Below are 14,771 nucleotides of genomic sequence, written 5' to 3'. Positions count from 1 at the left end.
AGAAGAACAAGCCTCTTTATCAGAAATCAAGCCTCATTAAAACCAAGCATCCCAAGACGCCTTCTCATCGCGATGGAGGGTAAGTGTGAAATTGAATAGTTAAGCGCCAGCGTAATGTTTCTTTTTCTTGTCTCTCTGCTTCCCCTGTGCACCCCTTCACATTGATTAGTTCTACATGGGAAACACTCAGTGGGCCTGTAGATCTCTCTTTTGTGTCCAGCAGGGTCCTCTTGGCCAGGCTCTGGATCTGGGCTTGGTTCTGGTTCGGAAGGTCACCAAGGTGTGTGTGTGTGTGTGTGTGAGAATGCCTCATCCACCTCGCCGTACGGAAACACACGGAAACCGCCTCAGAAAAGGAGTCCGTGTCGCGGCGGCACAGATGTAAAAGTTACAAATTGTTTCCTAGTGCAATCAAAAAAACGAAAAAAATCAGTGAGGCTAAACGCATTTCAGGGGCCTTGTGTTTCTCATTAGGTGAAACAATGAGCCTCCCGCAGTCGGGAGAAAATCAAATTGGATGGCCACTCCGCAGACCCTGGAGCGCCTGCCCGCCCGCCCGCTCGCTCTTTTAAAACCGACAGATCTGCTTCCCCACTCGTTCGGGGAAGGCCACCCTATGCCTGTGATCGATGGGGTATTCAGTTTCTCTGTGACGGACTTCACGGTGCTTAAGCTGATGGTAATGAATATAGTATGAGAGCTCTACCTTTTTCCCATGGTGCTTGAGGGTGGATCAGAAGGATTTTCTCTCCCTCCCCTCCCCTCCTCTCCTCTCTTCCCTCACCCATTTTGTTTCTCCTGTGTGTCCTGATGAGCCTTTAACAGCACTGATGAAAATGTTGACAAATTTGCCAATCAAGCTAACTCTCATAGTAGCCCTATAGTGTCTCTCTGATATGCTGGGCAGCACTCGCTGAAGTGAAAATAAATACAAAGACAGATATGACTCTGCAATATCATGGCCTGTGCATGCCCTCGCGAGGCTTAAAGGTTAAGACCCTTGTGCATGATATGTGCTCAGTGTAGTGTCGTGTGTTTGAGTTTGTGTGTGCGGTTGTTTCTCCTTCCCGTGTGACGGAAGAATAAAACACATGATCCAGCCATGGGAATCGATGATCTGCAGGAGGATTTCATGGGATGACTAGGCTTTTGAAGATCCGTTGCAAAGGAAGGTTGCTCTTAAGCCTTATTTCAGCCATGTTTGATGGAGGGAGTATGCTAATTGCCAGCTAATACACACGTCAGTAAAGGCCCTAACTGGCCCACTCCGGTTTCCCTCTGGACAGACTTCACAGTGATTTTTGCTAAATTGTAATTTGGCATTACAGTCAGTAGCCTAGTCTGTTTGTTTTAATGTAGCTCCAAGTAAATGTCTGTGCATTTGACGGGCTTTGCCTTTTAGCAGGGGGGGTTATCTGTGGTAGGGCTTCTCCTGGGGAGAGGGGGGCTACATGCCATTTTTGCCTCTTCCCAGCACGCCTACTTCTTTGTTTATGTAAACACCGCTGAGACCCTGTCCACTCTGTTTCCCAGTTTGAGTCAACACATATGCGTTCCCCGGACTCGCTGAGGTGACACGTGGGAACCAGCACCGAGAGGCAAGCGGCCAACAGCGGGGCTCGTCACAGGGGTTAACCTTCCGAGGGCCGTGTTTGGACGCTTATGAAAGCGGCCCCCTCACACTGCCTGTCCGTACAGCCTCACCGCGCTGCGCGGAACCCACGCATGACACGTTGCGTGTAACACCAGTGCGTGTTGTGATGTGAGCGTCAGGCCCGTGATTGGCAGGTGGAAATGGAGGGAAGAAACGGGCCGCGCTGTGATGTCATGTCGCTGTGGTCTCTAGGTCCCGGCTCTGAGCAGGCCCTATCTCGTGCTTTCCCAGGGTATCGCTTTCACTGGCGCGCTGGCCCTCAACAGATAAGTCATAATACTCGCGAGGACTTAAAAAGCTCCCTCTCAAAATATTAATGATAAGGATAATGTCATGTTTGGCGTTTTCAGCCGGTACTCTGGGGAAATGACTGAACCGTTTGCGCCACTCTCCACCAAAGGCAGACTTTTTAATATGTCCACGGTTCAAAAGACCACTCGAAAACGCGCAGGCTGGATTTCTCCGTCCATTTCTGCTTCCAATTGGATATTTTGAATGCATGCCTGGCACTTTTATTGTACAATGAGAGTTAAGTGTTGCCTTTTTTCCCTTCTGCACAAATAGCCTGGCTACTCTTCCTCTCTAATCATTAAGGACTTTATATTCAGCCCTCTGAAGTGCCTGCAAGTATGTAGGCAAATGCACTCAGACACCGCCGCCATATGCCAGGTGATATCATCCGAGTCTGTGGTCTGTCATGGTAACATCATTGATTGTTTTGGCTTGGGTTGAGGGGCCGGGCGGTGGTGTTGGGGGGCTTACCATTCACTTGTTGCGCCTATACTGTTTCAATTGTTTTACCACGCATGGAGCACTTGGGGCACAAGTTGGTGCTATGAATAAAGCTAACAGATGCTAGTGTAAGACAGCATGGACAGCCACACATTTTAAATGCAGTGTGTTAGCCAAATCAGAAGGTCGCTAAATATCTTGATGTGTAGTCTTGGTGCTAAATGTCTTGATGTGTAGTCCACATATTTTTTACCAAATTTCAAATATGTTTCTTGATTTATGAATGCCTGGATCTCAGAATGAGGATAGGCAAACGCTAAGCATATTATGCACACTTACACTGGTGAACTTCAGTGAGTCTTTGTCTAGTCAGATTCACATTATTGTGTATCAGGATGAATAAAATGCATTCTGAGTTTAATATGCACCCTTCAAATTCAGTGAGTCTTTGTTCAGTAGGCTTGGCCCAGCTGTAATGCAGCATCCTAACCAGCAGGGTGCTTCACTTCCTGTTTAGGCCTTGATAAGTGATCAGACTTGAGTACTAAATGGAGCTCTGTGGGCGTAGGTGTGCCGTGATGTCAAATCCATTAGTGTCAGATTGCTCAGCTTTTGATTGCTCTTTTGTTGCTTTACAAGACATTTTAGGGTGAAACATTTTGAAAACAAGTTCTTTTGTTGGTATTTTTATTTATTTATATTTTGAATAACTTTTTTTTTCAGCACTCAGACCACAAATTGGAGCAAATAAATCCTAGCCCAAAAGTATTTTTCTTTATTGTCCCAGCGAAAGTGATGCTGGCAGCGGACCTGTCGGGGGGAGTGAGGAGCCTCTGGATCCTCTCATTGTTCGGGCAGCCGTCAGTGGGATGACCTCACTGGCTCGCTCTCCCTCGCGCACAATCCTAAAATTAGCCATTGGCGCGGAGAAAAAAGCGCTCGCAATTTCAGCGCAGAAACGTGCACTCTGATCCGGCCCATCGGGTGGGCGGGGCGAAGTCGACGTCGCGTTAGCCTCCCCCTGCTCCAAGGCGCTGTTTATCGCTCCGATGATGGGATTACGGCTAATGCGCTTGTTTACCGCGAACCAGATACTCAGTACTCAGTGACGGTGTCGGAGCCCTGCTTCGGAGGGGCCGCAGTCGCCTTGACCCTCCCTCCGCTCCTCAGTGGGTCAAAACATCGCAGCCCACCTCATGACCCTCATCTCCTCAGCCGGGGATGAAGAAATCGTAGGAGGAGTCTGAAAAGCTGAAGGGGGAGAGAGAGGGAGCAGTGAACGAGGGAAGGAAAAGAAAGGGGAAAGGAGGGGGGAAAAACTCCATCTCCAGGGACTCTCACAGAAACCCTCTCACTCCTCGCTAGTAGCTTGATGGAACTCAGACAGTTTTTATTGGCTGCTGTCAGTGTGCACGATGGATAATGTTTTCACGGCACGAGTTATTTGTGTAGTTTAATTTTTCTTGCAATGTCAATAATTTATCAAGGTAATGAAGGCTGGTCCGGAGATAGAAAACAATAAACGAGCGCACGTATGCGGAGGTAGCCGGCCGCCCCACGGGAGACGGGCCTGTGGTTAGGGGGCTTACAGTAAAGATTAGGCTGTTTTTACTCTTTCCAGTGGCTTGATGAGCCCAAGTCAAGTCAGTGAAATGCTATCCAGAGCCAGGGCTCGCTCTGTGGATTGAAAGTATTACTTTACCCCTCTTATGGTTTATTGAGGCTTGGTAAGCTTCGACTGAACAGGCTTTTTATAGGCTTGAGGTTGGAGTGGCGGACTGAGGCTTATGAAAGGCTGCAGATATGGTTTGCATTTCACTACCTGATTGTTTATGTGTATTTAGGAGTGGCTGACTTACGAGTTAATGTGCAACAGCGAGTGGCATGGTGGAAACGTGCGCTTTCTGTCTTCGGAGGCCAAAACCGCGTCTGGTCAGGGCCCCAAACCAGCGAAGAGATTAGAAATCGTATCCCTCGGAAACAGCGTCTGTGCCATTTTAGGCCTGGCCACAGATGCTTCGGTCCGTAAGTGGCTGAGAGCGTCTGATGTGTCTGCTCCTCACCAAGATAGTGTCTGAATGCTCGTCACAGAGTGGGTGTGCACAGGAAGGGAGCAACAATAGAATACATCAAAACATGCACTCATTCTTATCCGCACATTTTTACTGTGTATAATTGAGGCAGTTTGGATTTAATGAGTTGTGCAACAGCACAACAGCAGCAGCACTCACACCCAGTCAGGGGATTGGACATATTAGGGTAAGACATAGTCACCAACGTTTTGGAAATTTACTTTTAGAAAAAGTAAGATACAGTTTACGCCAGGCGTCATGTTCGACCCTTTTAGCTTCTATTCTGTGGTTATGATGACGAGGATAATAAGGCCCAAAGAGCTCAACACATGACACAAGTGTTTTGCATGATGGGAAAATGCCTCTTCGCGTCCAACTGCCTCTGAATTTTGGCCACTCCTGTCCCTCTGTGAGCCGATGCCATGAGCCGATAACAAATGGGGAGGGGGGGGGGGTGGATAAATATTCAAACAAACACCGACCTGCATCCAAAACAAATAGCCATGTCAGTTGCTACAACTATGGCTGTTGCCCCCTTTGCGCAGCTGCAACCGAGTACACAACACTTCATTTTATTGTAAACCACTTGTATCAGAGAACATTCCAGAAGGGACACGGGGAAAAAGGGGGCTGGCGGGTGAGGAGAGCCGACGCACATGCTGAATTAGAAGTGTTTTTTTTTTTCACCGCTGGCTCACACAAGCACCCCCTCAAAAAACGCGGACGCCAGAAATGAATCAACGGCACGCCGGCTAACGCTTAGCGCCCCGCCGGTGTTCCCGTTTTAACAGGATTCACGGGACGTCGTGAAAGGAACACAACACGGACGCGGACCTTTGATGTCCAGTCGCCCGTGCAGCTCCCCCCGCTTGTTTCTCTGTTGAAGCTGTGTGGCTTTATTGGCGCTTTATTGCGGGCTTGTTTTGGTGGTCCCGCAGAGAAAAGCGCCTCAAATTTGTTTCTCGCCCAAAAGACCAGGCCCTTATTAAGACGCCGTTTGTCTCTTCTCGTGCCCGACGCTCTGCGCTGGTGGAGGTCCCTGGCTTGGAACGCCGGCGACACATGGCTTTAAATATGCGGCACTTTGCTGTTTAAATGAGGGTGAATAATCGCCATTAGCGAGGCCGTTTATGCAATTTCTAGTGAGCCGGATGGCTGGAAAGTGACAGCACATATGGTGAGAGAGAGAGAGAGAGAGAGAGAGAGAGAGGTCTGTAGAGCTCATGGAATGAGACATGCAGTGAAACAGGTGGTTGCTCATATGCCCGTGCACTCACCCACCATCCACCTGAACATGGTCTGCCAGTTCTCTCTCTCTCTTCCTCCTTCTCTCTCCTTCTCTCCCTCCCTCCCTCTGTCTCGCTATGCCTCTCTGTTCGCTTTCTCCTCCGCCCGTCTTTCCCTCCCTGTTCCTCTCTTTTCTTTCTTTCTCTCCCCTCTCCATTGTTCCTGTTTTCACTCTTTTTGTTCCCTCCTTTCCCTGCTGCCCCATTAGTGGAGGCCAATTCCATCCAAATTACCCCAGCCATACATCAACACATCCACTTTGATTTACTCTCCACATCCAAATTATGTCACCAATTAATCAGTTCTGACAGAGAGGTAGTGTTTCGTGGTAAGGGAAGCGAGGCTATGGATTTACTTGCCCCACACACACACACCCCACCACACATAAACACACACACACACACACACACACACACACACACACACACACACTCTCTCTCACACATTCACATACACACACCCACACACTCACGCGCACACACACACACACACACTCTCACACACTCACATACACACACTCACACACATATAAACACACACACTCACACTCACACACATATAAACACACACACACACACACACACACACACACACACACACATGCTCTTACATGTATACACATGCCCCCTCCAGCAGGCCCTTCTTGGCCGTGGCCTCGTGGGTCTGGTCTTCATCTCTCTGTCCCTGCGTGACTCTGGCAGGAGGACGGCTGGTGGGCGTTTGGGTCTCGGGGGCGCACATGCACGACCTCTCCCTACCTCGTTCTTTTGATTCTTATGTCTCTGTCCCTTTACGTCTCTCTCTCTCTCTCTCTCTCTCTCTCTCTCTCTCTCTCTCTCTCACTTCTCCTCTCCCTTTCTCTCTCCTCAGCTCTCCTCTCTCTCCTCCCGTCTATTAAGGATTTGCGGCATTGAGCCCCAAAGACAGCCCTTCAGCGTCGATCGCTACTGTCACCTGGCGCCGCGCCGTCCTCCCCTGTGAGGCGGTGAGAGGGTGGTGGCGTGGGTCGTGTGAGGGACAGTGGCGGTGCCGGTGCCCGTGGCCGGGTGGGGGACAGGTCACCAGAGCTGCTTGGCTGTCCCCTGCATGGCCACGTCAGGCACTGATGACAGGGCGTGAGCGTCGATGATTTCATGCAGGGGGCTTTTTTTCAGTGGTGTGTGTGTGGGAGGGTGTGCATGAGCCTATGGTGGAGAAGCAGCCTTTGGTTTTTGGGTTTTGGTGATGTGTTTTGGTAGATGATGTCAGAGGGTGGTGTTGCCATGCAGAGTGATTACCACCCTGGGAGTGCTACTCCTTTCTTCCACACACACACTTAAACACACACACACACACACACACTTAAACACACACACACACACACACACACAACACACACACACACACACGCACATTCACACATTCACCTAAAGAGACACACTGTCTCACATACACATACACAAACACATACACACATATACACTCACCTAAACACACGCACATACAGTACACGCACACCCAATTACACACACACACACACACACACACACATACACACACACACATACACACACACACCGCAGGGTGTCTCGTCTGTGGATAGGCCTCTCCGCTGTCTAGACAGTAGCACCACATGAGAAGTTGGAGAAGCCTCAAGGGTGCAGTCACATGTGTGTGAGATGGTAACTATGCGTAATGCACTTTTCAAAAGATGTTTTTGTACAGTGTATACATCAGTGGTCAATGCTGTATGCATCTACTTTTATGTGTGTGTGTGTGCGTGTGCGTGTGTGTGTGCTCGCGTGTGTGTTTGTGTGTGTATTTGTGTGTGTTGGTGTGCATGCGTGTGTGCGTGCGTTCTGTATGTTGTGTTGTTCACCTAGTGTCTTCACGTGCTCGTGTGTGTGTGTGTGTATGTGTGTGAGAGAGAGAGTGCAGAGCTTGCTATGGGGCTCAGCTGTGGAGGCTCGACTCCTGTGAGAATCTCCCTACTGTTCCATGAGCTGCTCTCTCTCTCTCTCTCCGCTGTGTCCTCTCCTGTAAGCACTTGGCTGGAGATGTCCATGCTGACTCACACACACTCTCTCTCTCACACACACACACACACACACACACACACACACACACACACGCACCTGTGTGCAACAGAACACCCCCCTCACACACACACACCTTGTTTGCTGCTAAGATGACCGTATCCAAGCTTGTTGCTACGGAAACAGACCAATTGCCGTGACAACCGCCATAGCTGTTTTTTTATTTAAAGTGATGCTGATGTATATGTGTCCGTGTGCTATGGGGTGGCGTGGGGTTGGATGGAGTGTTTGGTGGGCGTGTGAACGTGTGTGTGTGTGTGTGTGTGTGAGAGGAGAACTATTTCAGGGCCGTATGGGTGACATCACTCTGGGTTTCATGACAATGTGGGTCTCTAGCTGCTGCACAGGCAGACCTTTAAATCATGGGATATGTCTTAATGTCTCTGCTGAGACCAGGCAGCAGCAAGCTCACCTCGGACCCAGGCCTGGCCCTGATTGCTTTACCATGCCTGCTCTCCCCCTGTCTGTCTCTCTCTCTCTCTCTGTCTCTGTGTGTGTGTGTGTGTTGTAGTGTGTGTGTAGCCCATGTAGTGGTGGCTGGAGTGCAGGGTTGCTGGGGTATATATTTATATTGTGTTATTGTGGGTGAGGCCCAGGAAGATGAGCACCTAGTTTGTTAGTCTGGCAGTAGTGCAATGGGGTGAGAGGTGGAGAGGGGAGAGATTAGAGAGGTTGTGTCAGGGAAAGAGAGAGATCTTGATACAACTGCTCTACACACACACTTTCACTCACTTACTCACTTAAGGACTGATTGAAGTCTCGGAGACATATTCCTCATAGGGTGACACCATTCACATGACCATGGCCGAACACAAGAGCAGGTCTATTATAGAGACAGACCAAGAGGGCCCAGGGAGCTGATCTGAGATCAGTGCTGTAACGTCTCGGCTAAACGGTTACACTTGCATAATGCCCCAGGAGGAAGGCTCTCTGGCGGAAATGTGTCATTTTGACACTTTTACTGTTTAGCAGTGCCAATAAAAGGTGAAAGCATGGAAAAGGTATCAGAAGTGAAGGCCTCCTGTCTTTGAGCGCCGCTTCCATCACTTAAGCAGTCAGACTGAATTAACATCCCCAGCAGTCTCCCAGCGGTGCCCGGTCGCTGAGATGATTCTGAGGTTACATATTTGTGGGCCTCGTCAGTGTCTGTCTTATCAGGGAAAGGTTTGTACAGCTGGTCCGGGCTGCATTTTTGGCCTGTGCCATCATACCTATCGGTGGCCTCCCCCCCTCCACTCTGCAGCCATGTCATCATCACACAGACTTGCCACAGTGGAACCCAAATCAACATACACACCACAGCAAGATCAGAGATCTCAACTTGCTGCTGAACTTATTCAACTTGCTGCAACGTATTTAACATTTGAAGGTTAAGGTGATTATTTAACAGGCTTTCCAATAAAGCTAAATCTGATGTTGTTACTCAGATGTTTGTCGGACAGAAAGCAATGTATTCTGTGCTGTCCTAATCCTTGTGTGTGTGTGTGTGTGTGTGTGTGTGTGTGTGTGTGTGTGTGTGTGTGTGTGTGTGTGTGTGTGTTTTCCAGAGTCCCGGCCCCTGTCCATCCCCATGAAGGTGATGCCGTCGACGGATGCAGAGTCCTGGGCCTCTCCAGAGGAGCGGATGAAGGAGCTCATCGCCTGTGTGTGGGACGCCGTCAAACGCCTCACTCTCCAGGTGCTTCATCTCTTTCTCTCTCTCTCTCTCTCTCTCTGTCTCTCTCTCTCTCTCTCTTTCCATCTCTTCATTCATCCTTCTGTTTCCTCCAAGTCACTCTCCTCCTCCCTCTCAGTGTCTCTCTGTCCATCATTCTCTCTCTCTCTCTTTCTCTCTCTCTCTCCGTCACTCTCTCATCCAATCCCCCATCATGCCTCTGGCCCTTGCGGTCGGCTGTGCTAGCGTCACCCCTGGGTGTATGTCACGGTTGAGTGGCGCTCGTCTGGGACGTGGTGTGGTGTGGTGTGGTGTGGTGTGGTGTGGCCTGTGTGCGGCTGCGGCTTCTTCGTCTGCTAATAAGGCTGCTGGGAACTGACTGGGCCCTTTTGTGTGTGTGTGTGTGTGTGGCTGTCGGCATTGTCACCCAGGAGGCTTGGACAGGCCTGGCCACATCAGAACAGGGGAGGGGTAAGGACTGGGATAAAGACTCGCTGACGTCCCCGACAACGTCCCCCTATACCCCTCCACACACACACACACACACACACACACACACACACACAACAGAGCACACCACCAGAGGAAAAAGCACATATGTGTTCATGTTGGAGTGGTCCTGTCCTCTCTCCTCCCCCTTTCTGTCTCTGTTCCTTTACGTCTCTCTCTTGCTCTCCCTCTCCTCCTTCTCCTTCTCTCTCTCTCTCTCTCTCTCTCTCTGGCTTTTGAAGATTCGGTTTTATTATTTCTTTCTGCTACATGGTTCCGGGACCACACCATGTAGCGGCAATTAGGAGCCCAGGGCCCGATGACATACTGGTGGAAGCCGCCCAAAGTCGACAGCTGGTACTGGAGCACTGGAGATCCCCAAACAAAGCTGCTCCATTTATTTTAGTGCGGTGTAAACAGCATACCTAATGGCTCGCACTTTGCAGGCACATGGGCCCAATTTGGCACAAGGATATTTTTCCATCGCCCTCTCTTCGTCTCTCTCTCTCTCTCTCTCTCTCTCTCTCACTCTCTCTTTTGCTGTGTCTCTTTGACCGACTCTCTCCCTTCATCTCTCTCCCTCTCTCTCTCTCTCTCTCTCCATCTCCATCTCTCTCTCTCTCTCTCTCTCTCTCTCTTTTCCTCGTGTGAGAGGGACAGGAGAATGTATTCCGTGGCTGCTGAGTCCACTTACGCAGAGGCAGGGGGTGCCAAGGGCAGAGAGGGGTCCCTCAGAGTCGTGTAAATTGTTAGAAGAGCCCTTCTCAGGAGCAGCGGCCCAATTGATACTCTATCAGCCGCCAATCACTTGCACATGTGAGGAGGAGGAAAGAGAGAGAGAGGGAGAGACAGAGAAAGAGGGAGGGAGGGAGGGAGACAGAGAGAGAGGCCTATGAAAGTGGAAGAGTGGAAGAGAGAAGACACGCGAGTGTGTAATGTGCGTGATGAAATGGTTGGGTAGAAGAGCACACTTGGCAGGTTTATTCCTGTGAAATCTTTCTTTCCAGTCCCCACCCTTATGCAGGACTACACCTCCACCCTCCATCCCAAAACGTGAGGAAACTGCTCGGTGTCATTCTGACCTCAGCTGGACAGCTCAGTCCCAACCCCCCCCCGACACACGCTCAGGACCAAGTGTTTGTTTAAGGCACCTTCATTTCAGCGGACTTCCTGACCAATCCGGTCACCTTATTAAGTGCTGCGCTAGTCTCTCAGCCTTAGAGCAGCTCTCTGAAGCCGTGTAGGATAGAGACGCAGGCAGGGTTAATGGCAAAACCATACATGCAACGCAAAGAGAAACAGATCCAGTTACGCTCCCAAAACACACACACACGCACACAGACACACACACACGGACACACGGACACACACACACACACACACACACGGACACTCTGCAGGGGAGAGCCGAGGCCTTTGACACCACTAAATGGTAGTTCATGAGTTCAGAAGAGAGCCATAGAGGAGATTATTATGAGAGAGGAGGCGAAGGATTTAATCTCTTTTGCACACACACACAGACACACACACAGACACACACACAGACACACACACAGACACACACACACCAGTCCTGCTGAGCTAACACTGGGCACCCCGTCCAGCAGCATGACACCCTGTGTGCTCCCCCAGCTCCAGTGCTGGGTGTCAGCCTCCATGGCTCTGGCCCCGGCCTGTGTTTTCTCTGACCTCCTGAACTGAACGCTGTGTAGAAACACTGGTGCTGCTGGCGTTATTTATTTTTTTTCACTTTTTTTTTTTTTACATTTGTTTAATTTGATTTTGTTCAATTTTATTTCTTTTTGTTGTGTAATTGCCCCCGAGCCAGATGGCATCATGGTCCTCGCCAGTCGTAGGTGTGGCGGTCGTAGCTGTCATTCCCGCTTAGGCCACGCCACCGCTTGTAATTGTCACCTTGGCCATTGCGGCTTGGACAGGCGCGCATGGGCACTTGCCCTCTGACTTGGAGGGCAGCCACAGTGGTCAGCCTTCGCTTCTCATTTTTTTCACCATCCTCCTGTTTTTTCTTTTTCTTCTCTCTCTCTCTCTCTCTCTCTTTCTTTCTCTCTCTCTCTCTGGGTCCTAGCTCTCCCCTGACTGGTGGGGCGCCCTCGCAGTCACCGGCCCTCCGGTCTAATCGCCAGTGAGCGGGAGCCGAGTCTATTTCAGGAATTCTGCAATAATTCCTTCTATTTAACACATGAATGTGTTCAGCGTTGGCAGAGGCGCACGTTGCTACCAAAACTGAAACGGGATCCCCTGCAACAGAGAGACCGTTGCCATGGAAAAATGAAGTCACGCCGGTCCCTGCAGCTGCCATGCATTAATGAATCGGGATTTTTTTTCTCTTCTGTGTGTGTGAGAGAGAGGGAGAGAGAGAGAGAGGGGGAGAGAGAGAGAGATCATTTGTGCTTGGTGTGGCTCAGAGGGAGCTGGCCAGATGGTTTCCATGAACAGGATCTGACCCCCAGGCTGAAGCGGCCTAGCACAGGCCCATTACTTCATCCTCCTACCTCCAGTCCCCTCTCTCTCTCTCTCCTTCTCTCCCTTTCTCTCTCTCTCTCTTTCTCTTTCTCATTCCCTCTCTCTATCTATCTACCTGTCTCACTGTTTCTCTTTCTCTCACTCACCTTCTTTCATTTCTCTCTTCTCTCTCTCTCTCTCTCTCTCTGTTCTCTATCCTTTTGTTTCCGCCTTGGTCCTTTCATCTGCAAGGCTCTCAAATTTGTCATGATTTGCAAATCCAGCACAGCTTGAATTTTCACCAGAATAGCTTGTCCAAACGCACTCCTGGGAAGCCATCATGTTCTGGACGGCCCATCTGACCAGTGTAAAAAGACATGGCGGACAACAACGTTAGTATGTTAGAAAGAATGAATCATTATTAAAATAGCACAATAACAAAAAAAATGTGTCTCAGGGGGATAGTGGTGTATGGATATTGGTAGGGGATGTAAGAATGTTGGCATGTCAGAGCGCATATGTGTGAATGTTGAGGATGCAGATTTTCAGAGAAGGATCTGACCCGCCAGTTAGCCAAACAAAGAAATAGTCAAACATTAAGGTCATCTCGTTTGTCCTCCACTCCAGCTCAGTGGGCGTATAGCATCAGTGGGAATCCATTTTCTCCTCTTGATTTGTTTGTAAATAAATGGGCAGCCCACAGCCCCCACAGCCCCTCCACCTTCCTCCTCCTCCTCCTCTTCCTCCTCCTCCCGAGGCTTTTGATAAGGCTATCTTGATGGGCTGCCATGTTGGGAGCTCAGCCAGTGTCTTGGGTTACACATTATTCTCCCTCCTCGTGCCAAAAACGCTGAGGCGAGTGGGTGTGCAGCGAGTCTCAGAGAAGACATGGGAAACGGCAGCAGCTCTTATGTAAAAATGCTATGTTTCCTGGCATTTCACAGAGCCCTATGTCTCCGAGTGGCTCTTGAGAAAACGTTAAGGACACTAAATGCTTAAGGGCTTCACTTGAACTTAATGCGCCTGGTTTTTGTTTTTTTCTTTCTTCTCCTCAGTTGCTTTTCTTTTCACGTCTTTTTTTTTTTTCGCTCTTGGTAAATGGAGGAATCAATGTCAAATCCCCCCGAAGCTCACGGACCGAGAGCACATTCCCTCCTGGTTACGTTACGGGCCTCTCTGCTGGTGCCTGATCTAAATCAGGACCCGGAGATGTAACAGTAGATCTGTCATTAGCTGTTTAGTGAGTGAGGGCACCAGAGAGCAGGGGAGGGCCGGGAGTGGACGGGTGTCCCATCTAACCCTATGACCTCACTCAGCCCAGGCCACTGAGCCCTACATCCCACCCCTCTCCCCTGCCCAAAAAAACCATCTCTCCAACCCTCCCATCCTTATTCCCAAGTCCTAGCTGCGCTGTCCAGGAGGCGTGTTTCACAGTTCTAGAGCTGTTGAAGCTGACCCGAGAGGCCCCTGGGGCGGCCACTCTGTCCATGTGCAACAGCAGCAGCCGCGGCAGCAGTGGTGGAGCTGCGATGGATGTCTACCTCTCAGAGACCCGAGGGCTGTGGTTGCTCGGCGGTTTGGCCGGGGGGAAGGCGACATGCGTCAACAAACACGCCGATCAAGAAGTCGCAATTAACCCACCGCGGCAAGGCAAATGGGGCGGGCAGCAGAAACAAACACCGGCCCTGCCGCCACCCGCCAGCGTTTATTTTCCCAGATTGCCACCTCTGCCGCCAAGGCCATAGGTACTTGTCAGCTTCTGTAAGCAGTCGGTCCCTTGGAACGTGGGAGGCCTCGGAGCGGTTTGGCGTTTGGGAAGAACGAGGGGCCGAGTGTGGGCGGGTGGGTGGTTCTGGTTTGGAGGAGAATGGAGTAGCTGCTGCTTCTGGAGCTGCTGGAGCTTCTGCTGCTGCCGATGGTGGTTTGGGTGGGGCAGACGGAGCTCTTAGTGATGATGTGAAGTGACTGGGGACTTGAGTGGTGTTGTCAGTACTGTCAGTGGGCCCTCACGCAGCACAACGCCTTCAGCTGGACCACAGAGAGCCCTTAATGAACGTCAGCTTCCCCCGTCGCAGTGAGACCCCCACCCTCACCCTCAACAGATGCATGCTGGGAAGCATGGGAGCAGTCCGTCTCGGCCGTGGCAGGAAGCTTGCGTATGGAGCGTTGAGAACACAATGGCATGTGTCAGGGCCGCGCTGATCCCCTCCTGGTGTGTGTGTGTGTGCAGCGGCTCTGAGCTGGGAGGAGCGTGTTTTGGCCTCCTGATCTCCTCAGGGGTGACTTTCATTTCCTCTTGCTATCAATGGCCCGTTTCCTGTGTCTCATCCTGACCGCGCAGTTCA

At 50.5% G+C, this 14,771-nt stretch overlaps 1 protein-coding gene across 1 annotated transcript in view; it reads left to right on the top strand.

Moving 5' to 3' along the window:
• Positions 1–14,771, top strand: part of LOC125306527 (vacuolar protein sorting-associated protein 13B-like) — a 341,904-nt gene that overhangs the window by 142,206 nt on the left and 184,927 nt on the right. The window contains 1 exon segment of the mRNA XM_048261942.1: positions 9,368–9,498. Within this exon segment, the coding sequence (XP_048117899.1) occupies positions 9,368–9,498 (131 nt within the window).

This window comes from Alosa alosa, chromosome 13 (assembly GCF_017589495.1).
Source record: "Alosa alosa isolate M-15738 ecotype Scorff River chromosome 13, AALO_Geno_1.1, whole genome shotgun sequence".
In the NCBI taxonomy this organism is placed as follows: domain Eukaryota; kingdom Metazoa; phylum Chordata; class Actinopteri; order Clupeiformes; family Clupeidae; genus Alosa; species Alosa alosa.
This window is presented reverse-complemented; position numbering and strand designations above follow the sequence as displayed.